The 24,728-nt window shown below is 40.3% G+C and overlaps 1 protein-coding gene across 3 annotated transcripts in view; it reads left to right on the top strand.

Moving 5' to 3' along the window:
- LOC132401762 (rho GTPase-activating protein 29-like) overlaps window positions 1-24,728 on the top strand; it is a 67,370-nt gene that overhangs the window by 9,003 nt on the left and 33,639 nt on the right. For all 3 annotated transcript variants that reach the window (XM_059983937.1, XM_059983936.1, XM_059983938.1), the window contains one exon: window positions 22,328-22,468. In XM_059983937.1, the coding sequence (XP_059839920.1) occupies window positions 22,328-22,468 (141 nt within the window). The remainder of the gene's footprint in view (window positions 1-22,327; window positions 22,469-24,728) is intronic.

The raw sequence follows: 24,728 nt of genomic DNA, 5'->3' as shown, positions 1-24,728 counted from the left end.
ATTCCTGTTTACTCTCCATGGTACACAATTGGAATTCCAAAGAAGTGTTTTAATTGCTTCGTTACTGATTCACTTCCTGCCTGCTGTGTTGTTGCTTCACTGTCATCTGGGTGTTTTCAGCATATCTTTGGTAATATTAATTACTTTTTATATTCAATGTTGAAATGTCTTAAATATGCGGAGGTAAAGCTTTAATTGCCTTAGTTTTCTGGTGTTCTCATTTGTAAACTCCTTTCAGAGAATTAACCACGTTGGCAGGTTCTCCACAGCAACACAGAAGTTCAGATAATACAATATATATCATTTATATTGCTGTATACCATTCAGCCCATTGAATCTTTGCTGCATCCTAGAGCAATCACATTTAGCCGTTTTCCCCTTGCTTCCCTATGACCTTCCTGATTCTGACCATCTGTGTACACTGTATAACAGTGATTAATTAATCTACCATTGCATCTTTGGAACTTGGGGGAAGCTATAGCGTCCTGGGAAAACCTATGTGGTCACAGTGAGAATGTGTGCAAATTTAAATCTTTTGGCAGATGATTATTCCTCAAGTAGTATCACTATTATGAGCCTATGACAGCTCGGGGTGTTTGAGTGTTAAATTTTGGTGCTGTCTACAAGGAGTTTGCACATTCTCTCTGTGAACCTTGTGAGTTTCCTCCAGGTGCTCTGGTCTCCTCCCAGAATCCAAAGATAGGTTAATTGATCATTGTAAATTGTTTTGTGATTAAGCCAGAGTTAAATAGGTTGGCAACAAGGCGGTGCTGTACTGTATCTCAAAATAAATAAAGCAGCATTTTGACATTTTGTATCACTTTGTAAGATCTTATTGTGCTACTGGCTTTACCTATGCTGATGTAATTGTACTGTGGAGAGCATTCTAACTGGTTACATCACCATCTGGTATGGGGGAGAGGGGAGAGACGCTGCACAGGATCGAAATAAGGTGCCTAAAGTTGTAAACTCAGTCAGCTTCATCATGTGCGCTAATCTCCCCAGCATCTTCAAGGAGTGATACTGCAAAAAGACAGAGTCTGTCATTAAGGAATCCCATCACCCAGGACATACCCTTTTCTCATTGATACCATCAGGGAGGAGGTACAGGAGCATGAAGGCACACATTCAATGATTCAGAAGTAGCTTCTCCTCTGCCATCAGATTTTTGAATAGACATTGTACCCATGAATACCACCCCACTGCTTTTTTTTCCCTCTTTTTGAACTACATGTTTAACACATATATACATATTCTGTAATTTATCGTATTATTTATGCAGTGTACTGCTGTAATATAACAACAAATTTCATGACATATGCCAGGGGTAATAATTCTGATTCACAGTATTTAGTTTTGTGGTGTTTTGGAATACCTAGATCTGTCATTTGTATAGTTTAATTTATAACTTCATTTAATAAGCATTTGTTACTAATTTGTAGATTGTAGTTGGGAACTTTTAACAATATTATTGCATTGTTCTTCCACTATGCCTTTCCAGGATTTTGATGTGGAGAAAATGAGGTATCTGCATTATAATACTAATCCAACAATATCAGTCAGGCCTCCACAGCAGTTTGCTGGATCATCCAAGCAGTTTGTGTCTTAATGCTTTGTTTCCCTCTTGGCTATTCCTACATCTCAGATAAATTGTTTGAGAAAGGGCCCTAGCTATGATCTATTAATTTACATATTGCACAGAAGTATTTTTGTTTAACAGTTTAAGGTTAATTTTGCTTTATGTGGAAGAACTTTGAAATTTATAGTATTTGTCACATTTTTCATGTTCATCACCAGTAATGTTGCACTTGATAGTGCCAAAATGTTTTTAAAACATTTTTAATATTTTAGATAATTTTACTATATTCAATATTATAGGAGCATAAACATAATTTGGCCAATTTGTTTTTGAACTATTTAACTCTAAATGGGCAATCAGGTGACATTGCTCACGTAATTTGGTTTGAACTGTCATTTTTTTGGCTAAATGAAAGATATACCTGCGAAATGGATATTGCTACCAAAAAAATCTTTTAAATAATGCAATTTATTCCAATTTGGTGTTAAACAAATCCCTTAAAAATTAAGCTTTATGGCCTGATCAAGTGCAGAAAGTTGAAATATGAAGTCTAACTTCAGTGATGTTTTTTGAATGTTTACACTCCATTCTCTTTTCCCAAATGTGGACCCAAAACCTGTATTTTGCTTTGTCTTGCTGTAATCCCACCTCATTTTTTCTAGTTTCTCACAAAATAGACAGGGCTTTGCATTGTGGCAGGACTATATCACCTCAACCAACCACAATCCAATTTTTAGTCACTTGTCCATGCCTGGCTTTCAGCTCCTCCTCTCTCCCTTCATAAACCTCAGGTCTTATATCTTCATAAATTATAGGAAGAAGAATAGACCAGTGCATTATCTGGCAGAGCTATGAAGAATGACTCAGACAGCAAAACAAACATAGACTCAGTGAACTGAATGGCTTCTTTTGTAAACAATTAAATATTCTATACATCTTGCTTTCATGATTTTTATGATTGTACAGTCTGAAAAATATAGGCCCTTCTTAAGTTTTCATGGGGAACTGAACTTTGAAGAGTGTCCAACAATTGAATTATCTCCCTGTTTTAATTTTTTTGATATGTTAGTTCTCAATGAACAATTTTGTGTCTTGAATGTGTAGGCATTGGGGCACATCTTTTACCTAATCTACTCCCACTGAAGCAGTTTGGCTGCTTCAACCCAGAGAAGTAATGGTGATTATACATAATTTTTTTCAAATCAGAGTCTGAAGCCATGGATGAGAACTTAGAGATGGGGCATTCCAATGGACTTACTTTTCTTGAACTGGATAGTAAATATCACATGTTTTGGAAGGTGCTTCTGAAGCTGTGATGAGTTGCTGCTGAATACTTTACAGATGGCTCATGCCACAGACGCGGTGCACCAGAAGAAAATGAATGCTTAAAACAAAGAAGGGATGTCATCTATCAATTCTGGAACTGCACTCATCAGGCAGATGGAATTTTCTATCAAAATTTTAGTTTTTTTATTTTTACAACTTTAGAATTAATTTGGCCAATCAGTTTCTGGCTGGTTTTATCCAATAGTATTCTGCAGAGGTGTGCTGCTGAATTTTACAGGCATTGTTTGTACACCTATGCCTCTTGGAGATATTCACACTACAGATATATCAAACAAAATCTGTTATCAGCTATCAGCTATAAAAAAGCTATCAGCCATAGCTTGAAAGCTGCTTGTAGGCTTAGACTGTCGTTTTCTGAGGAATTACAGGTAGAACGATTATCCAGGTTATGATGGTAATTGAAGCAGCTGAAGATGGTTTGAACTAGAACATTTTTCTGTAACAATATTACAGATTTTTTCATTAAGCTGTGATCGACATCCAAGAAGTAAGAACCGCAACTGTCTTTTCGTGCTGCACTTGGTGGATGATTTTCCCTTTGATTCGATTGGCTTCAATTTTGCCAAAGCTCCTTGGTGCAAAATTTGGTTAAATGGTGTCTTAACTTTTTCATTCTTCACCCTGGTATATAAATTTTTTTGATTATTTTTACCTCATAAGGCATATCAACAGATTTAGGCCATTCTCCCCATTGTTTCTGCTCTGCCATTCGATCAGGCTGATTTATTTCTCTTCCCCACCTCATTTTCCAGTCTTCTCCCTGTAACCTTATTATCAGCCTCTGCTTTAAATATGCGCAATGACTTGGCCTCCACAACTGCCTGTAGGAATTAGTTAATCAACCACTAGCTAAAGAAATTCCTTATCTCTGCTCTAGAGGAAATTCCTTTTTATTCTGGGGCTCTTATCTCTAATCTTTACAATATTTGGTAGGTTTCATTCAGATCCCTCCATTTTCTGACACCAGTAAGTACAGGGCCAGAGCCATCAAACATTTCTCACATGTTAACATTCTCAACTCAGAATCAATCTTGTAAACATCTGGATCCTCCAGCACATCGATACTTAAGTATGGGACGTCCTTGTTGCAAAAGGTTTAAGTGGGGCAGAATTTGTTGGGTGTGTCTAGAAAGGATTCTTGATGCAGTATATGGACAAGCTAACTAAAAGAAAGGCCATTCTAGATCTAGTACAAGACAGTGAACGTAGTCAGGTGATGGACCTCTCTGGATGAGCATTTCTGAGCTCCCTAACCTTTAGCACAGCCATGGACAAAGATAGGAGCAGACAATATGGAGAAGTATCTAATTGGGGGAGGGCTAATTTCAAAGTTATTAGTCAGGAAATTGGGAGAGTAAATTTTGTGTAAATATTTTCAGGGAAATGCATAGCAGAAATGTGGTGGGTGGTTAGGGACCACTTGCTTGAGGTTCTGTGTAGATTTATCCCTTGATACAAGAAAAGGATAATACAATAAAGGAGCCACAGTTGATGATAAAGGTGGAACATTTAGTTAAGAGGAAGAAGGGAGTGTACTTAAGTTTTACAAAGCAAAAATCAAGCAAGCCTCTTGAGAATTGTAAGGTATCCATGAAAGAGTCACAAAAGAGACTGCATTGTCTATCCTCATTATTTCCTTAAGGTATTCCAGCAGATTTGTCGGGCATGATTTCGCCTAAAAGCTGATTTAGGCCTATTTTAACATGTGCTTCCAAATATCCTGAAACCTCATCCATAATAATGGACTTTAAAATCTTACCAACTACTGAAGACATGCTAATTATAATTAGCCCATGATCTCTTGTTTTTTTTTTTGCCTCCCTCCCTTATAAGGAGGGAAAGAGATATTGTTTATTTTCCCAGTTCTCTGGAACCATTATGACTCCAGTGATTAAATAATCATGATTCTTAAATGATCATTACTGATGCTTCCACAGTCTCTGCAGCTACCAATTTCAGAACACAAGTCCATTTGCTCAGGTAAATTTCAGTTTCCCCAGCACCCTCTTAGTAATAAGAACTCCCTCCTTCCCTCCCACCCCACTCCCCCACTGCTCTTAAATTTCTGGCATGTTGATCTCAACCACGGAGAAAACTGATGTAAAGTAGTCATTTCAGTTCATCTGTCATTCTCCATTACTACCTGACCAGCATCATTTTACAGCACTGCCATGTCCAGTCTTTCACTTTATATACAGTGGATTCTGGTTAGCTGTGCCATTGGTTAATCAGGGTAGCCGCTTATCTGAAAGAACAGAAACTATTTGAGAAAATAGCCAGGTTTCACTTCATTTATTTGGGATACTGCCACTTAATTGGGGCAGGAGACTTGCTGAACAGTTTCTAACTTCCGTCAGTCACCTGCACTTGTGTGGCTGTTAGACAGTACATGTTCGGAATGTGCAGTTTTTAAATGGCATCAGTTGCACAGGTTTGTATTCAAAAAGCAGTGATTTTTGTCACTGACAAAAAATAGACAGCAGACAATTCAGAACTGTTTTGCTCACTACGTATTCAAACATTCTAGGTTGCAGATACCAGAAATCACCGGGAGTGAAAATGAAACTATTTCACTACTTCATCTGGTTAGGAACTATGAAGAATTTGAAAGTGACAGTCATCTTCAATGTCACAATGAAAATGAAGATTTGGAGGATACAGTTTTCAAAAGCATTACATGAAGGCAGTCCATTATCTGCACTAGGCACCTGCACTGACTTTGTTCACTTAAAGTCTGTGGAAAAAAAACACTGCAGCATACACTGGATGAATTCCTCCGATAACTATTAAGAACTAATTCAGTTTTATGGTACTGTAATAGTGTTGGTAGTAGAAACATACAAAGCCTACAGCACAATTCAGGCCCCTCAGCCCACAAAGCTGAACATTGTACCGTCTATTTTTCTAAGTTCCATGTACCTATCCAGGAGTCTCTTAAAAGACCCTGTCATTTCCGCCTCCACCAACCCCGCCGGTAGCCCATTCCACGCACTCACCACTCTTTTAAAAAGTTTTTTTAAAAACTTACCCCTGACATCTCTATACCTGCAAGCACCTTAGGAATATGCCCTCTCGTGCTAGCCATTTCAGCCCTGGGGAAAAGCCTCTGACAATCCACACAATCAGTGCCTCTCATTGTCTTGCACACCTCTATCAGGTCACTTCTCATCCTCCGTCGCTCCATGGAATAAAGACTGAGTTCACTCATTCTGTTCTCATAAGGCATGCTCCTCAATGCAGGCAACATCCTTGTAAATCTCCTCTGCACCCTTTCTATGTTTTCCACGTCCTTCCTATAGTGAGCGATCAGAATTGAGCACAGTACTCCAAGTGGGGTCTGACCAGGGTCCTAAATAGCTGCAACATTACCTCTCGGCTCTTAAACTCAATCCTACTATTGATAAAGGCCAATGCACCATACACCTTCTTAACCACAGAGTCAAACTGCGTAGCAGTTTGAGTGTCCTATGGACTTGGACCCCAAGATCCCTCTGATCCTCTGCATTGCCAAGAGTCTTAACATTAATGCTATATTCTGCCATCATATTTGACCTACCAAAATGAACCACTTCACATTTATTTGGGTTGAACTCCATCTGTCATTTCTCAGCCCAGTTTTGTACCCTATCAGTGTTCCACTGTAACCTCTGACAGCCCTCCAAACTCTCCACAACAACCCCAACCTTTGTGTCATCAGCAAATTTACTAACCTATCCCTTCATTTCCTCATCCAGGTCATTTATAAAAATCACGAAGAGTAAGGGTCTCAGAACAGATCCCTGAGGCACACCACTGGTCACCAACCTCCATGCAGAATATGACCCATCTGCAACCACCCTTTGCCTTCTGTGGGCAAATCAGTTCTGGATCCACAAAGCAATGTCTCCTTGGATCCCATGCCCCCTTCCTTTCTCAATAAGCCTTGCATGGGGTACCTTATCAAATACCTTGCTGAAATCCATATACACTACATCTATGGCTCTACCTTCATCAATGTGTTTAGTCACATCCTCAAAAAATCCAATCAGGCTCATAAGGCGTGACCTGCCTTTGACAAAGCCATGCTGACTATTCCTAATCATATTATGCCTCTCCAAATATTCATAAATCCTGCCTCTCAGGATCTTCTCCATCAATTTCAACCACTGAAGTAAGATACCCTGTCTATAATTTCCTGGGCTATCTCTACTCCCTTTCTTGAATAAAGGAACAACATCCACAACCCTCCAATCCTCCAGAACCTCTCCTCATTGATGATGCAAAGATCATTGCCAGAGGCTCAGCAATCTCCTCCCTCACTTCCCGCAGTAGCCTGGGATACATCCTGTCTGATCCCGGTGACTTATCCAACTTGATGCTTCCCAAAAGCTCCAGCACATCTTCTTAATGTCTATATGCTCAAGCTTTTCAGTCCACTACAAGTCATCTGTATAATTGCCAAGATCCTTTTCCATAGGGATCTAATTTATTCTCTATTTCATTTAAATACATAATTTATTACTCTGTTACATCGTAGTTCACCTTTTTAATACCTTTTTAACTATTTCTATGGAAATTCGGCTGATTGGGACAGCTGCTTAATTAGGCTGAAATGTACTGGTCCTGATGTGTCCCAATTAACCGGTCGGTATCCATTATTTTGGAAAGGAATTATGGTATCTTCTTGTATCATTCCCCAGTGCACCTTGACATTTCACCTTTTCTCCCCTTGTTGCTTTTTTAATTGTCTTCTGTTGGTTTTTTTAAACTTTCCCAATTCTCTTAATTTCCTACTACCTTTTGCAACATTGTATGCCTTTTCCTTTGCTTTTATGCTGTCTTTAAGTTCCCTTGTCATCCACCTTACCTCATCCTCATGCTCCCTTTAGAATGTGTTGTTGCCTTTGATGAAATAATCCTGCATTTTCTGAATTACTTCCTGAAGCTCCTGTTGTTAGTACTCTACCATCATCCCTGCTAGAGTCACTTTCCAACCAATTTGGTCATCTCCTTTTCTCATGCCTCTGTAGTTTCCTTCACTCAACTGTAAAACCAATGCAATGGATTTTTTCTTCCTTCCAAATTGCTGGGTAAATTCTATCATATTGCAATCACTGCCTCCTAAGGGTTCCTTTACCACTCTAATCAAATCCGTTTAATTGTATGAAACCGAATGTAGAATTGCCATTTCCTGAATCTACTGTTCAGAGGCTGCATATAACTCCCATCAGGGTCTTTTTACCCATGCTGTTTCTTAACTCTATTCACAAGGATTCTGCAACTTTCTAAGGATTTGATTTTGTATTTTTAACTAACAGAACCACCCCACCACCTCTGCCATGTACTTTTTGATAGGATGTTTAGCTGTGGTCATTTAGCCATGCCTAATGCCCACATCGTACTTGCTAATTTCACTGTTTGCATTCAAATATAACAGCTTTCATCCTGTAGTCATCACCCCTCTTCTCAAGTTTGTTTCCATGTTGTCTGAAGTTAATTATTTTTTTCTAAACTTTGTCTTTTTTTTTAAATTCTGGATACTTCAGTAACCTCTCTTGCACTACTACTTCATTTTACTCTATCCATATGTTTACTGTCTGTTGAGCCAATAGCCTCCACTGTATCCGGTGCTCCCGATGTGGCCATTTATACATTGGGGAGACCCACCGCAGACTGGGAGACCGTTTCGCTGAACACCGGCACTCGGTCCTCCAGCAGTGGCAGGATCTCCCTGTGGCCACACACTTCAATTCCATAGACCATATGTCTGTCCATGGCCTCCTCTACTGTCAAGATGAGGCCGCACGCAGGTCGATGGAGCAATACCTTATCTCCCGCCTAGGTAGCCTCCTTCCTGCTGGCATGAACATCCAACTCGCTGACCTCTGTTGATACCCCTGCCCCCCACCCTTACCCGCATCCCTATCTATTATTTTAGTCTAGTTCTCTTTCTCTCTCTTTTCCCCCTCACTATAATCTCTCCCCCCAGCCCTACCTTTCTTTCTCTTTTATTTCCCATAATTCTCCACCTTCCCCCTAGCCCATTTCCCTCCAGCCTATCACTTCCCAGCTCTCTACTTTATCCCTCCCCCCACTTCTTATCCCCCCTCGACCATCCCATTTTACTTCACTCCTGATGAAGGGTTTCGGCCCAAAACGTCATCCCTACCTCCTCCCACAGATGCTGTCTGGCCTGCTGAGTTCTGCCAGCATTTCGTGTTTTTTTAGCCTCCACAATTTAGTTTACTAAAGCCGTATCAGGAGCTGATACATTTATAAATGTAAAGCTGTATATTTAGTCTCTTCACCACTGGCAGATTATGGATTCTGTTTCTACCAGTCATAGAATACATGACCAATAGACTGTTCAGTTGCAGCTCTTAGATCTGCAACCTCTGCCCCTGAATTCAGCCGCTGCATTGGAATCTTTGATTCCTTCCCCCGCTGCACTGTGATTGCCTTCACTAGAAGGACAGCAGCATTTCAAGCATTTCACCTGAATTTTTTCAGAGGGGTGGGAAATAAATGCAGATCTTGCATTTATGTCCAGATCCTAAATCGAAGTTGACTTTTTTTCTCCTGAACAGAAAATATAGGTAATTTTCCAAATTGTTACGGTTAAAACTATAGAAATCCAGCTTATTCTGGAACTTTTCAGCATGAGAGTCAGAATGTGATTGGGTTTCAGTTTGTATCAGATGTTCTCAGCCTTTTGTTGCTATCATGTGGTTAAGAAAATAGGCTAAAGAATGGTTTCTGTGATTAAAAGGACCCACTAGTGGAAGAGACAGTTTTGAATGCCTTTGCCTTGAAGATCACATAGGTTTCACCATTAGAGTTGGGGATATTCTTTAAGTGTGCAGTGTGCCTCCTATCCTGTCCTTGACAAACTCTCATATGCTTGAACAAACAAGTAAGCAAAATAACTATGCTGCAAAAGTACTTTATTGGCTGTAATCTTCTTTGTTAGATACTGTTGTTGTGAAAGGCACTAAATCAGTGCAGATCTTTTTCTTCTTTCTCTAACTGCCAGGTGCAGGGAAGAGTGTCACTAATGTCATTTGTTGTGCTATAGATGTTTCCAATCTTATAATTGACCTACAAAATATCAGTGAAATTGGTTACATATAATATACATCTCACTGTCAGTCAACACAAGTGCTTCTCAAAGATGCATCTCAAAGAGTAGAGCTCACTGCTCTACTCTCTGCATCCATGACTGTGGCTAGGACAGCTCCAATGCTATCTATAAATTTGCTGACAACAGAATTGGCAGAATTTCAGATGATGACTAGAGGAGCGAGATATAAGCAAGTTTAAGAACTATTTAAGAACTTTTTAAAAGCTATTAATACTTTTTGGGAGGGTGATTTTAGATGCATATCATATTTATACTGAGTTAAATACTGTATGTAATTAGTTTTGCTACAATAAGTGTATGGGACACTGGAAAAATGTTGAATTTCCCCTTGGGGATGAATAAAGTATCTATCTATCTAAGTTGATTGGTGTCAGAGCAGCAACCTTGCACTCATAAGACCAAAGAACTGATTGTGGACTTCATTCAGAAAGGTTAAGATGAAGGAACACACACCAGTCCTCGTAGAGGGATCAGTAGTGGAAAGAGTGAGCTGTTTCAAGTTTCTCAATGTCAGTACATCTGAGGATCCATCCTGGGCCCAGCATATCAATGCAGCTATAAAGAAGGCATGACAGTAGCTACATTTCATTTGGGTATGAGGAGATTTGTTATGTTACTAGAGACACTGTAAAGATGTACAGTGGAGAGCACTTTAACTGACTGCGTCACTGTCTGGTATGAAGGAAGGGGCACCACAGCACAGAATCAAAATAAGTTGCAGAGACTTGTAAATCTGTCTCCATCAGGGGCACCGACCTCCATAGTGTCCAGGACATTTCAATGAGCGATGTCTCAAAAAGGCAGCATCCATCATTAAGGATCCCCATCACCCAGGATGTGCCCTCTTCTCATTGCTACCATCAGGGAAGAGGTACAGGATCCTGGACAAACATTCAAAAGATTCAGGAACAGCTTCTTCTGCTCTGCCATCAGATTTCTGAATGGACAGTGAACCCATGAACACTATCTCACTACTTTTTTTTTGCACTATTGAACTATTTTGTATTTACTGTAATTCACTTTATTTTCTCCTATGTATTGCATTGTTCTGCTGCCACAAAGACAAATTTCACAACATGTGCTGCTGTTATTAAAACTGATTCTGATGTATTGCGTACTACAGATATATTGCATATTGGATGGATGGCATCCATTAGTCTCGCGAGACCATGGATCAGCGCCTGGAAAGTCTTGCTTCAGCCTTTCCAGGGCACAGGCCTGGGCAAGGTTGTATGGGAGACTGGCAGTTGCTCAAGCAGCAAGTTTCCCCTCTCCATGCCACCGATGTTGTCCAAGGGAAAGGCAAGGGCTGATGCAGCTTGGTACCAGTGACGTCGCAGGAGTTACCAGGGCAAGGTTGAAGACAACGTCGGACTACCTTAGGGATTCCAGCTCCGGATTTGTCCTCGGTTTACTCCCGAAGCCTTTCCTGTAAGTGGGTATGACTGCAAGGCAGCGGAGGTTTGAAATCAGAGTTTTCCCTCTCTTAGATGGACTGCCTTCCCAGGCTGACGAGCTCCATCTACCCGAAGCAGTGGTTTAAGGTGCCAGGACCCGCCTTCGCCCATTCTTCTATCAGTAGAGACATTTCCACCGGGCTTAGAGGCTAAGCCACAGCAGAAGGCCAGGAGGTGGACTTGGTTGTCAGAGGCTATTTGAGGTGCACGCCATGAGGAGCACTTTTAGGTTGTGGGAACTTGTCCCCACTACTGTGTTTTCACTCCTTGGAACTATTGCGTATTACAGATCAGTTTATTATAACAGTGTATTGATGTAAAACAATGATAAATTGTGAAATCATAAGCCCTCTTATCATGCTAGGGAACCATTCAGTAGTCTTATAGATCAAAGCTGTCCTTGAGCCTGATGCAATGTGCTTTCAGGCTTTTACATCTTCTGCCTGATGAGAAGTGGGGAAGATGAGAAAATATTTTGGATGGATTAGCTCTTTGATACTGGTTGCTTTTCAAGGCAATAAGAAGTATAAACTGATTCTGTGGAGGGGAGGCTGGGTTTCCTGATATGCTAAGCTGTGTCTGCAACCCTCTGCAGTTTCTTGTGGTCATGAGTAAAGTAGGTGCCTTACCAACCTTTGATGCATCCAAATAAGGTACTTTCTATGGTGATTTAATAAAGATTGGTGAGGGTTGAAGGGGAACATACAAAATGTCTTTAGCCTCCTGAGGAGGTAGAGTTCTGCTGAGACTTTATTGGTTGTAGTGTGAATGCGGTTAGACCAAGGAAGGCTATTGTGATGTTGTCCTAGGAACTTGAAACTCTAAACTCTTTTGGTATCAGCACCTTTGTAAACAGGAGCCTGTTCACTGCCTCCCTCTGTGAAGTCATTGACTAGCTCTTTTGATTTGCTGATGTTGAGGGAAAGGTTCTGTCATGATACTATATACTCTATCTACTTCCTATATTCTAACTCCTTGTTATTTGAGTTATGGTATCATCTGCAAATGTGTGGGTCGAGGTTCCCAACCTTAGGGTCCGTGGTATTGGTCCATGGGATAAAAAAGGTTGATCTGGCCACACGGTTGTGAGTGGAAAGGGAATAGAGTAGGGGGCTGAGGATACAGCCTTGTAGTGCACCAGTAATGGGGATAATTGTGGTGGAAGTTTTGCTGCTATCCTTAGTGATTGCAGTCTGTTGTTTAGAAAGTCAGAGATCCATTTGCTTGGGGAAGTGTTGAGTCCCATTTTAAGAGTTTGAAATGAGATTGCTTAGATTTATAGTATTGAAAGTGGAGCAGTGGTCAATAAGATAGTCAATAAGTGAAGGCAAATGGGCAAGTATCATAAGAAATAGGAGCAGAATTAGGCTATTCCACCCATCGCGTCTGCTCTGCTATTCCATCAAGGCTGATCCAGGATCCCATTCAACTCCATACACATGCTGTCTCGCCATAACCTTTGATGCCCTGACCAATCAGGAAATTATCAACTTCCGCCTCAGATATACTCATGGACTTGGCCTCCATCGCAGTTTGTGGCGGAGCATTCCACAGATGCACTACGCTGTAGCTAAAAAGAAATTCTCCTTGCATCCATTCTAAAAGGTTGCCCCTCATTTTTGAGGCTGTGCCCTCTAATTCTGGATACCCCCACCATAGTAAACATCCTCTCCACATTCACCCTATCTAGACCTTTCAACATTTGATAGGTTTCAATGAGATCCCCTTGCATTCTTCTAAATTCCAGTGAGTACTGGCCCAAAGCTGCCAAACACTCCTCGTATATTAATCCCTTCATTCCCAGAATCATCTGAATGCTTTCCAGTGCCAACACATCCTTTCTGAGATATGGGGCCCAAAACTGTTGACAGTACTCCCAAGTGCAGCCTGACCAGTGCCCTATAAAGGTTCAGCAGTATCTTAATTTTATATTCTATTCCCGTTGAACTATAATGCCAACACTGCATTTGCCTCCTTTACAACAGGCTCGACCTGTACATTAACCTTTTGGGAGTCTAGCACAAGGACTCCCAAGTCCTTCTGCACTTCTGACATTTAAACCTTCTCCCATTTAGATAAAAGTCTGTACTATTGTTCCTTTTACCAAAATGCATTATCATACATTTCTGAACAGTGTATTTCCATCTGCCACTTTTTTGCCCATTCTTCCAATTTGTCTAAGTCCTGCTGCAAATGCATTGCTTCCTCAGCACTACCTACCCTTACACCTATCTTGGTATCATCTGCAAGCTTTGCCACAAAGCCATCAATTCCATTACCCAAATTATTGACAAACAATGTGAAAAGTAGTGGTCATAATACTGACCCCTGCAGAACACCACTAGTCACTGGCAGCTAGCCCGAAAAGGCCCCTTTTATTCCCACTCATTGCCTCTGAGAATCCAAATGAATGTTATCTACTGCCTCTCCTTTGTCCACCCTGCTAGTTAATTCCTTGAAGAACTCTAACAAATTTGTCAGGCAAGACTTTCCTTTACAGAAACCATGCTGACTTTGACTTATCATTAATCTCCAAGTACCCTAAAACCTAATTCCAATACTTTCCTAACCACTGAGGTTGGGCTAACGGCTATAATTTCTTTTATCTTTGTCCCTTTTTAAATTGTGGAGTGACACTTTCAATTTTCCAGTCCTCCGGGACCATGCCAAAATCAAGTGATTCTTGAAAGATCATGACCAATATATCCATCATCTCTTCAGCAACCTCTTTCAGGACTCTGAGATGTAGTCTGTCTGGTCCAGGTGTCTTATCCATCTTAAGACCTTTGAGTTTTTTTCCTTTAAGACTTTTTCCTTTGCAATAGCAATGGCATTCACTCCTCCCTGACACTCATGGACCTTTGGCACACTGCTAGTGTTTTCCACACTGAAGACAGCTGCGAAGTACCCATTAAGTTCATCTGCCATTTCTTTGTCTCCCCCCCCCCCCCCATTACTTCCTCACCAGCATCATTTTCCAGTGGTCCAATATCAGCTCTCATCTCCCTTGTACTCTTTTTATATAACTGAAAAAACTTTTGGTATCCTGCTTTATATTATTGGCTTTTGTTGGATTTTAAAAGCTTCCCAATCATCCAACTTCCCACTCACTTTTGCTATGTTATGTGCCCTTTCCTTGGCTTTTATGCAGTCCATAATGTCCCTTGTTAGCCATGGTTGCCTACTGTTACCATTTGATAACGACTTCTTCTGTGGGGAGTATCTATCCTGCACCTTGTGAACTATTTCCAGAAACTTCAGCCATCTCTGCTCTGCCATCATCCCCCGCCAGTATCCTTCAATCTACCTGGGCAAGCTCCTCTCTTATGCCTCTATAATTCCCTTTATTCTATCGCGATATTGATGCATGTGACTCATGCTTGTCCCCCTCAGGTTGCATTCAGTCATACTATATTATGATCACTGTCTCCTAAGGGTTCCTTTACATTAAGCTCTGTAATTAGATCTGGATTATTACGCAACACCCAATCTAAAATGGCCTTTCTCCGAGTAGGCTCATGCACGATGCTCTAAAAAGCCATCTCATAGGCATTCAACAAATTCCCTCTTTTGCGACCCAACACCAACCTGATTTTCTCAATCCCTTTGCATGTTGAAATCCCATTACAATTGTGTCATTACCCTATAACATGCCTTTTCCAGTTTCCTTTGCAAACTCAACCCCACATCTTCGCTACCATTTGGAGGCTTATATTTGATTCCCATAATGTTTTTTTTTTCACTCTTGCAATTTCTTAACTCCACCCACGAAGATTCAGCATTCTCTGACACTATTTCACCTCTTTCTAAAGATGTAATTCCATCTCTTACCAACAGAACCACACCACCACCTACGCCTTCCTGCTTGTCTTTTCAATACAAGATATATTCTTTGATGTTAAGCTCCCAACTTATGGCCTTCTTTCAGCCAAGACTCAGTGATGCCCACAACATCAAACTGACCAGTCTCTAATTGCGCCACATATTCGTCCACCCTATTCTGAATGCTATGCATATTTAAATACAGCACCTTCAGCCCTACATTCTTTGCCCTTTTGAATTTTGCCTTTGTGGCACAATTTATCTCTTTACTCTGTCTGCATTTGTACCCAATCATTGGCTTGTCCTTGCCTGTATTCATGTTACATCTATCATCTACTTGAAAACCTGCTGGCTCATCCTCAGTTCTATTATGTTGGTTCCCATTCCCCTACCATATTAGTTTAAACTATTCCCAACAGCTTGACTAAACCTGCCCACAAGATTATTGATCCTCCTCATATTCAAGTGCAACCATTCTTCTTTTTATAGGACCTGCCTGGCCCAGAAGAGGTCCCAACTATGCAGAAATCTAAATCCCTGCCCCCTGCTCCAATTCTTAAGCCATACATTTATCTGCCACCTCACTCTATTCCATCTTCACTGTCATGTAGCACAGGCAGCAACAACAGGCATGTATCAGTCAAGAGGCATGTAAAAGATGAGGATAATTCAAAGTATTATATGAGTTGTGTCGCATACCAAACAAATCCATCTTAGAAACTACCTTTGTGCCCGTCTACTAATTGAAAAATCTCAATGAACGGAAATAGTTGCAGGATTGGGGGTTGCAATTTAAAATGCGGGTACTATGCAGAGGTGAATTTCTGGAGTTCTGATGAATGGTCAGGAGGTTGGGTCATTAATAATTTATAGAGAGGGCGGAGATAAAATTTTGAACGAGCATGGAATTGAGCACTATGTGCAATTGTTGCAGAAGAGATGTGAATTGGGACAAATGAGCCATGATCATATTGAATGGCAGGGCAGACTTGAGAGGCTAAGTGCCTATTATTTTCTTGTGTCCTTTCTATTACTTATTAAAACAAACCATATAATGACTTCTATCCCATCCATTTGCCCTGTCAGATCACTTTCATGTATTGTAAGGAATGTGTACACAATCATTGTTTTTTGGTTGTTGTAGTTTAGTTATACATTATTATGTAGTCTGAAAACCGTTTAACACCACTAACATGACTGTCTTTAAATTGGCGTATCATCTAGTTAAACATCTAGTTAAATGTAGAAAAGCAATTAAGTTCTTCAATCAGTGGTGTTGAAGTTTTTAAAGTTAAATAGTCTGTGTCTAATTCTGGCAAATTTATAATCTGAATAATTCCGTGAGAGCTCTGTTTATGTATTCTCTCATGAGCAAAACTAAGATTTCTAAAATTTCTAATATTTCTAAAATTCCAAATTTAGATTTTTAATTATACTTGCCAATACTACTGCTGATTCTTGTGTATTCCTTTTGGAAAGAAGCTGCTTGTTAACTGGTAAGCCACAGATGATTGACTTTTATCTGTTTGCCTTCCACTGGAGATTGATTTGGATGCTACTGTGGTATGGCATATGACTCAATATGCTGCTATTTCACTATTGTAGGGATTACTACAGAATATCACAAATTGAATTATTATGATAAGGTAACATGAGTTTGAAGAAACAACTATCTGTGGATCGCTTTCATTCTGGAACTCAGAATACATTGACTGTTGAGGAATGGTGCTTTGAGCCCCGAGCAATAGGATAGAATAACATCTTGGCACACATCAAAATGATTGTTGTAATAAAATTGACTGCACCTTAAACCACACACTTGTCTATTCAGTGAACTTTTGTTTCCCATAGCAAGCTCAAATATAATCCAGATTTTTGCTGTTGCTTCTGTGCAGCAGTTGCTCTTTTTTTTCCCTCCACCTCATTTGTTCTTGCATTAAATTAAAATTAATTGTATAGGAAATCTTCATTACATGGCACAGCAACCAGGCATAACCTACATTTATGAGAAGTATTCCAAGAAGCCTCAAATCATAATATAAAATGAATACCCCGGGAGATGTCAGGGGTAAGTGTTTTACTCAGAGTGTTGAGTGAGTGGAATGGGCTGCAGGCAACAGTGGTGGAGGCGATTACGATAGGGTCTTTTAAGAGACTTTTAGATAGGTACATGGAGCTTAGTAAAATAGAGGGCTATAGGTAAGCATAGTAATTTCTACGGTAGGGACATGTTCAGCACAGCTTTGTGGGCCGAAGAGCCTGTATTGTGTTGTAGGTTTTCTATGTTTCTATATATGTACCAAGCAAAAATTGATATGTAAAGAGATAACTCAGCACTTGGTCAGAGTAGGACTTAATAACCCTAAAAAGAGCAGTGATGAGGTGGAAGAGATTTAATTGAGGATGATGGCTCAGCTTTCAGTAGTGAGGCAAAAGGAGCAGATTGAGCTTGTGTTGAAGAAAGCTAATTTGAAGGGATGTGGAAAATATTTCTAGGATTGATGGGTGTTAAAGAAGAGGAGTAATAGGTCATGAGTTAATTTAACCAAATGTAGACTACATTTTCAAAGGGAATAGAAGAATGAGTGAGCATAATTGATGCAAGAAATAATTTAGCCATCTGAGATTTTGATGTGATTAAGATTACAGATAAAGTTCGAAGACACATGAGTAATGTATTAGAATCACTGAGTCTAGAGATGGTGTTGGAGTCCAGCAGAAATCTGTGCTTCAAGATGGCACCAGAGAGCAGCACAACTGATGGTGTCGTCCTGCAGACAGTTCAAGAAACTACCTCTTGTACTTGTACTTCTACTTTCAAATATGATTCTACTACTAAGATGCGTGTGATTGGAACCTGTGATTTATATTTTGGAGGTGTGTTTTAGGGCCAGTTGAGTGATCTAACACTTCACTGTCTCCAAGGGAGTTCAGTGAAGTTGGGAGTGGAGGGTTCAGCCTGCAGGCCTGAACAAAGGGTGCAGTCCCTCGATCAACTCCTTTGCTTCTCTTAGATTGAGATGTTGAGCAAAGACAAGAATGGAATGCAGGCGGTTGTTCAACGCTGTCTGCCTGCTTTTGACCGACCTTCCTTGCCCTCTCACTAGCTGCTGTTGGAGGCTTGGGTTCCATGTTGCAAGGATTGATCGGCAAGTTTCATGGCTGTGGACTTGTTTTGGGGTGGGGGGGAGGAGAGGGAGGTGCTTTCAGGTTTATGTTGCTTGAGATTCTGGATTCAGGTTCCTTTTTTTTTGGCTATTCATGAGTGGTTTGATTTCGAGCAGGTGGGGCTCACCTAGGAGAAGAAAAACGCTGATTTTTAAACCTTCACCCATGAAAAAGGCTTCTGGAATAAATACCAAGGAAGAAATCTGGAGCCAGGGTCCCTAAGGCAGTTTAATGTTGTTTACATCTTCACACTGGCAACCTCTGCAATGACACTAGTGCCAAGCTGTATCGGCACTTGCTTTTCCCTTGGACTACATCAGTGATGTAGAGAGGGGGAACCTGCTGCATGGGCAACAGCCGGTTCTTCAAATCTTCCCACTCAGGCTTACACCCTGGAAAGGACACCGTACACCCTTTGCGCAAACCAGTGATCCCCGGGACCGTTGGCTGCCTACTGCTGATCAGGATGATTGACTCAGACAGGATCACTTCATTGAAGACTTTTTCTGCAGCCTGTAGTCAGCTAGGGGCTCAGAACTGGACTAAACTGAATACCACTGGATTCCTGGTTTGATATATTGTGTGTTGTACACTCACTTTTTGCCATTCGTGCAATTAGTTCTTTTTTGACCACTTTGGGGGTTTGATTTTTCTTTGAACAGGTTCCAGGGTGTTTCTTTGTTTCATGGCTGCCTGCAGGAGGGCACATCTCAGAACTATATTTTGAATATATATTTTGATCACAAATGTACTTTAAATTTTTGAATCTTTGAAATTTCGATAGAGTCTATGTTAGGTAAGGACCACAAACATTGATTTTATGTAGATGAAACTTTTGAATTTTGAGATGGAGGACATGCAGGTTTCAAACTTAAATTAGTTAAATGGATCACAGATTGTAACTAACTTCGAAGTAGAACTTGTCTAGAAATTAAAATGGATATTATAAGATAACGCAGATGCAAGAAATCTTGAGTGACACATACAATGATAGAGGAACTCAGCAAGTCAGTTAGCAGGTAGGGAGGAGAATAAACAGTTAATATTTTTGGTCAAGGCCCTTCATCAGGATTGGAAATGAATGGGAGGGGAGAGTGAATGGAGTGCAGGATGGCAGGTGATAGGTGAGATGAGGTGGGAGGGAAGATGGGTTGGTAGTGATGTGGGGATGAAGTAAGAAGCTGGGAGAAGATGTGTAGAAGAGAAATGGACTGAAGAAAAGGGCATTTAATAGGAGAGGACAAGGTACCAAGGGAGAATGGGAAAGAGGGGAACTGGAAGGAGCTAATGGGCAGGTGTGGAGAAGAGAAGTGAGAGAGTAAACAGTATGAGGAATAGAAGAAAGGAGGAGGGAGGGGGAAATTATCAGAAGTTAGGGAAATCAGTGTTCATGCCATCAGGTTGGAATTTGCTGTGATGTGTTTCTCCTGCAACCTGTGTTTGGCCTCCTCTGTCCCTGGCCTCCTCTACTGCCATATGTCAAAATGGGAGGTCAAATTTAAATGTGTATCTACTGGTAGATCCTGCCTTAGGGGTGGGCAGAGCAAAGATGCTCAACAAAGTGGTCCCTTAATCAGCTTTGGGTCTCACTAATATAGAGGAGGCTATACTGGGAGCACTGGATACACCTTCACACAAGCTTTATTTCCATGATGTTCCTGCATGTTTAATCATCTTAATTAAAGATAAAATTTGGATCAGAAGATTGGTTTATAATGAGTTACTTACAAAGTCATAACTGCTAGAAGTGGTGTACGATGTGTAAATTAATTTATCATTCCTTTGTCCCTTCCCACCCTGTCTCCACTTACTAGACATCATTACAAAAAATGAGTTTTTACATCATAAAATGTTTTATTTAAAAACAATTGGCACCAGCAGCCTCTGGTAAGGACTTTAAGTTTAGCACCAAGAGATCTCCTAATGTGCTAACTGCAGTTCTCAAACTGCTTGACCTCTGAACTTGATGCACCCAAGGTCAAAGCACATAAGATCTGAACCAGCTACTACGAGGTCCAATTACACTATTACCTACCAACTACTCCCATTTTTTCCTATTTTCCATAGTTTTCCCATGTTTATTCCCTTCCCACAGGCTTGCAGAAATGGTATGCAGCTGCAAACCTAACAGGCAGCTGCGATTTGTGAAATTTAGAGTTTTTCATTATTGTCCTTAAATGGATTAAACCACAGAACAGCAATCTTTTCTTTCAGTAGACATTTGCCAAATTTTTAACTTCTGGTTGGAACTAATGCAGTATGCAGTACAATTTAATGCACATCTTTGCCTTTGCTGAAGTTCATTTTTTTTTTAGTTAAACCGGTGACATGAGACAGTGCTGAAGGGTGCATATGTATATGGGGTGGTATGTCATTAATCATTTGAAAGTGACAGAGTATATTGAGAACATTGTTACTTGTGCATTTGAGATTCCCTTTTTTGTAAACAAAAAAAAAGTTGCATCTTCATTCAATATGCTGGAGGAACTCAACAGGTCTGACAGCATCTATGGAAAAGAGTACAGTTGATGTTTTGGGGCTAAGATCCTTCATCAGGACTGGGAAAAAATGATGAGTTAGAGTAAGAAAGTGGGGTGAGGGGAGAAGAACCAGAAGGTGATAGGTGAAACTTGGATGGGGAGGAGTGAAGTAAAGAGCTGGGATGTTGACTGGTGAAGGAGATACAGGGCTGGAAAATGAGGAATGTGATAGAGGACAGAAGGCCATGGAAGAAAGAAAAAGTGGGTGGGGGAGCACCAGAGGGAGGTGATAGAGAGGTAAAGAGATAAGGTCAGAGAGAGAAATGGGACTGGTGAAGGGGCAGAGGCAGGGCAATATCAGAAGTTTGAGAAGTGTATGTTCATGCCATCTGGTTGGAGGCTACCCAGACAGAATCTGGGTAGAGGAGGCCGTTGATTGCCATACGGGAATGGGAAGTGGAATTAAATGGGTTGCCACTGGGAGATGCTGCTTTTTCTGGCAGATACTCGGTGAAATGGTCTCCCAATCTATCTCTGGTCTCACCAATATACAGGAGGCCACACCGGGAGCATTGGATACAGTAGATGACCCCAACACTCACAGGTGAAGTGTCACCTTACCTGGAAGGGCTGTTTGGAGTCCTGAATGGTAGTGAGGAAGGAGGTGTAGGGGTAGGTGTAGCACTTGTTCCACTGCAAGGATAAGTGCCAGGAGGGAGATTTAGTGGGGAGGGACAAATGGACAAGGGAATTGCGTAGGGAGCAATACTTGTGGAAAGCAGCAAGTGAGCCACCCATTTTAATTCCACTTCCCATTCCGGTACGTCAGTCCGTGGTCTCCTCTACAGTCGAGATGAGCCTTGTATCTCTTTCACCAATCAACTTTCTAGCTCTACTTTATACCCACCCAGTTGCACCTGTCATTTTGTTTCTTCATCTTCTTTCCCCTCCCCCCCTCCCACCAACCTCTAACTTTGACTCCTCATCTTTTTTTCTCCAGTCCTGATGAAGGGTCTCAGCCCGAAACATTGACTTACTCTTTTCCATGGATGCTGCCTGGCCCACTGAGTTCCTGTAGCATTTTGTGTGTGTTGCTTAGATTTCCAGCATCTGCAGATTTTCTGTAGTTTGTATCTTCATTCTTTGCCCAAGGGATCCCTCACTTCTAATCTAGGTGTATGTCCATAAATGTAGTTATTTTATCCAGTTATTATTTTACATATGTTTGATTTTTGTTTGTTAACTTCAGTGCATTTCAGTTTTGAGTTAATTTGTAAAATCATTGGTAATGAACTTTGAGTGCTGCCAGTAAATGATTAAACATTATTTGGGTATATCTTTGCTTTTTTTCCAGAAAATAAAAGTTTACGTCAGATGGCTCATGAACGTCTAGGAGAGCTGTTACGGGTTTTAAAGTCGGTGATCAGCAAACATCAGTCATTAAATTCAGTGGATATTCTAAGTGCGACAGGGACAGTGATTTCTAAAGTAAAAGGTAAGAGCAAACAATTCAATTGCATAACGATATGTAAATTTATTTAGAGAACTATTTAATGTGACTGAGCTGTATTAAAATAGAAATATTTAAGTATATTGTATGCAAACTTTATTTCAAAATTTGTAGATTTCATATTGCTTGATTTCTTGTGTGCTGGTTTATCTTCTCCCACTTCTCTAAGTAGAAAAAGGTGCTGCAATAATTAGGCACATGAATTTGATACCTATTATTAAACTAAAAATTGTGCTCTTGCATTTTCATTATGAATCTTAGTGTTCATATTTGTTAATTTTGCACTAGATTGAAGGAAAGCTGAAATTTTAACTTCAAATTCAAAAAACAGTTGATGGAAAGAAAAAGTTTTTGCAAGTAAGGAAAGTATTCCTCAAACTAGCACCACCTGGTGGATTTGAATCTACATCATGACATGTGGAATGATACAGTGGATTCCAGTTAATTGGACTATTGGTTATTTGGGGCAACTCTTAAAGAACCAAAACAAATCGAGAAAATAGCCAGGATTCCTTTCGTTTATTTGGGACACTATGCCATTCAAACGGGGCAAGAGACTTGCCAGACAGGTTTAAATAGCTTCAGTCGCACCCACTTGTGTGGCTGTTAAACGCTATGCTGTGCGTAGAGTGAACAGTTTTTTTACTATTGTCAGCTGTATGTATGTGTTCAAAAAGCAGTGACCTTTGTCACTGATAATTGGCAGGAAAATTCAGAACCATTTTGCTCACTGGTGTCAATCAAGCATTGAGGTTTGGAGAAGCTAGAAACAGCTGGGAGTGAAAATGAAAGGATTTTACTACTTCCAAGTTAGGAACTACAAGGAATTTAAAGTTTTCAACAATTGAATTGAGTGTTACCTTTGATCCCCACCAGACACTCAGCTGTGTCTCTGTTTGTATATGACAGTGGCCACACCCATACACCACTTCAACAGGTGGGCTAAACCAGGTGAGAGTAGCTGACAGGTCCCTTACTGCGATAAGTTAAGAATGTGCCTGTCCTAGCATGTGAAGACAAGTGGACTTGGAGGATGAGACCTACAGTGAGGTGCAGTGGCCAGGAAAGTGGTTTAGCAATAGTATGTGGAGAGCAAAGAGCATGATGAGGCACAGAAGAAATTGTGGTCACGCCCTGTAACCAGGGAAGACCCTAGTTTTGACATCTACTTGGACCTTTGGACCTGGACTTCCAAACTTGAGAGAGTGGAACACCCCCAGTAAAGTGGCTCTTTACTTTTTAAAAAAGAATCTACTGCACAGGTTTCCTGTCTTTGACACATTCAATGGACAACAACCAATATTGATCATTTTAAGTTGTTCCGTAACTTTATTATGCCTTAACCACTTTTGATCTTTGACCCCCCCCCATCTTACACAATTTAATCCTGAATCATCTTACTACATTTTGCAAGTATATCACTACTCTTAGAACTGATAATAGCAATCAAGTTGTCATCAACAGGTAGAGCCACAGGAGATGGGCAGGGTCTTAAATAAATATTTTATCATCTATTTACTGTGGCAATGTTCATGAAAGCTAAGAAATTTAAGGAAGAGAACAGTGTCTTGGAACATTATAAAAGAGATGCTGGCATAACCATATCAATGTGGTGAAACTTGGACTCATTGGTATCTATTTTGAGTCAGGCAGCACAGAAAGAAGCCTCTCAGCCCATTATATCCATTCTACCCATTATAGCCTTGTCTATAGTAATCTCATTAACCAGAACTTATCCACAATCTTCTATTTCTTGGCAATTAAATGTCTTAAATGTTGTGAAAGTACCTGCCTCCATCATCCACTCAGGCAGTATGTTCCAGATTCCAGTTGCCCTCTAGGATAGACTCAAAACTTCTATCTTGAATGCCAGTGTGCTACAATATTTTGCTATGGTGGAAATGTCATTCTATACTCTTGTTTGGTTTAAAACTTGCTCATTATCTTCCTCCTGATTAAAGAGCCATTTTATTGATCTGAAGTAAAGTTTAAGGGATTTGATCAGTTTTTTGCATCCTGTTCATTTCTCTATATTCTTACTATATATTTTGAGTTAAACATACTTAATGAATTTTATATAGATAATAGCAGACAAGCCTGTTAGTCAATTCGATCAATTACTCTGCTTTTCTGACAAAGCTTTCCAGATAAAGTATCTTTATTGTAACAAAGTTGAAAAATCTCTGAAATTGCATTTTCATGTTTAGCACATTCAAATCTTTTGCAGTTAAGGAGCACTTGGTAG

The sequence above is a fragment of the Hypanus sabinus genome, chromosome 11 (assembly GCF_030144855.1).
Source record: "Hypanus sabinus isolate sHypSab1 chromosome 11, sHypSab1.hap1, whole genome shotgun sequence".
NCBI lineage: Eukaryota > Metazoa > Chordata > Chondrichthyes > Myliobatiformes > Dasyatidae > Hypanus > Hypanus sabinus.
This window is presented reverse-complemented; position numbering and strand designations above follow the sequence as displayed.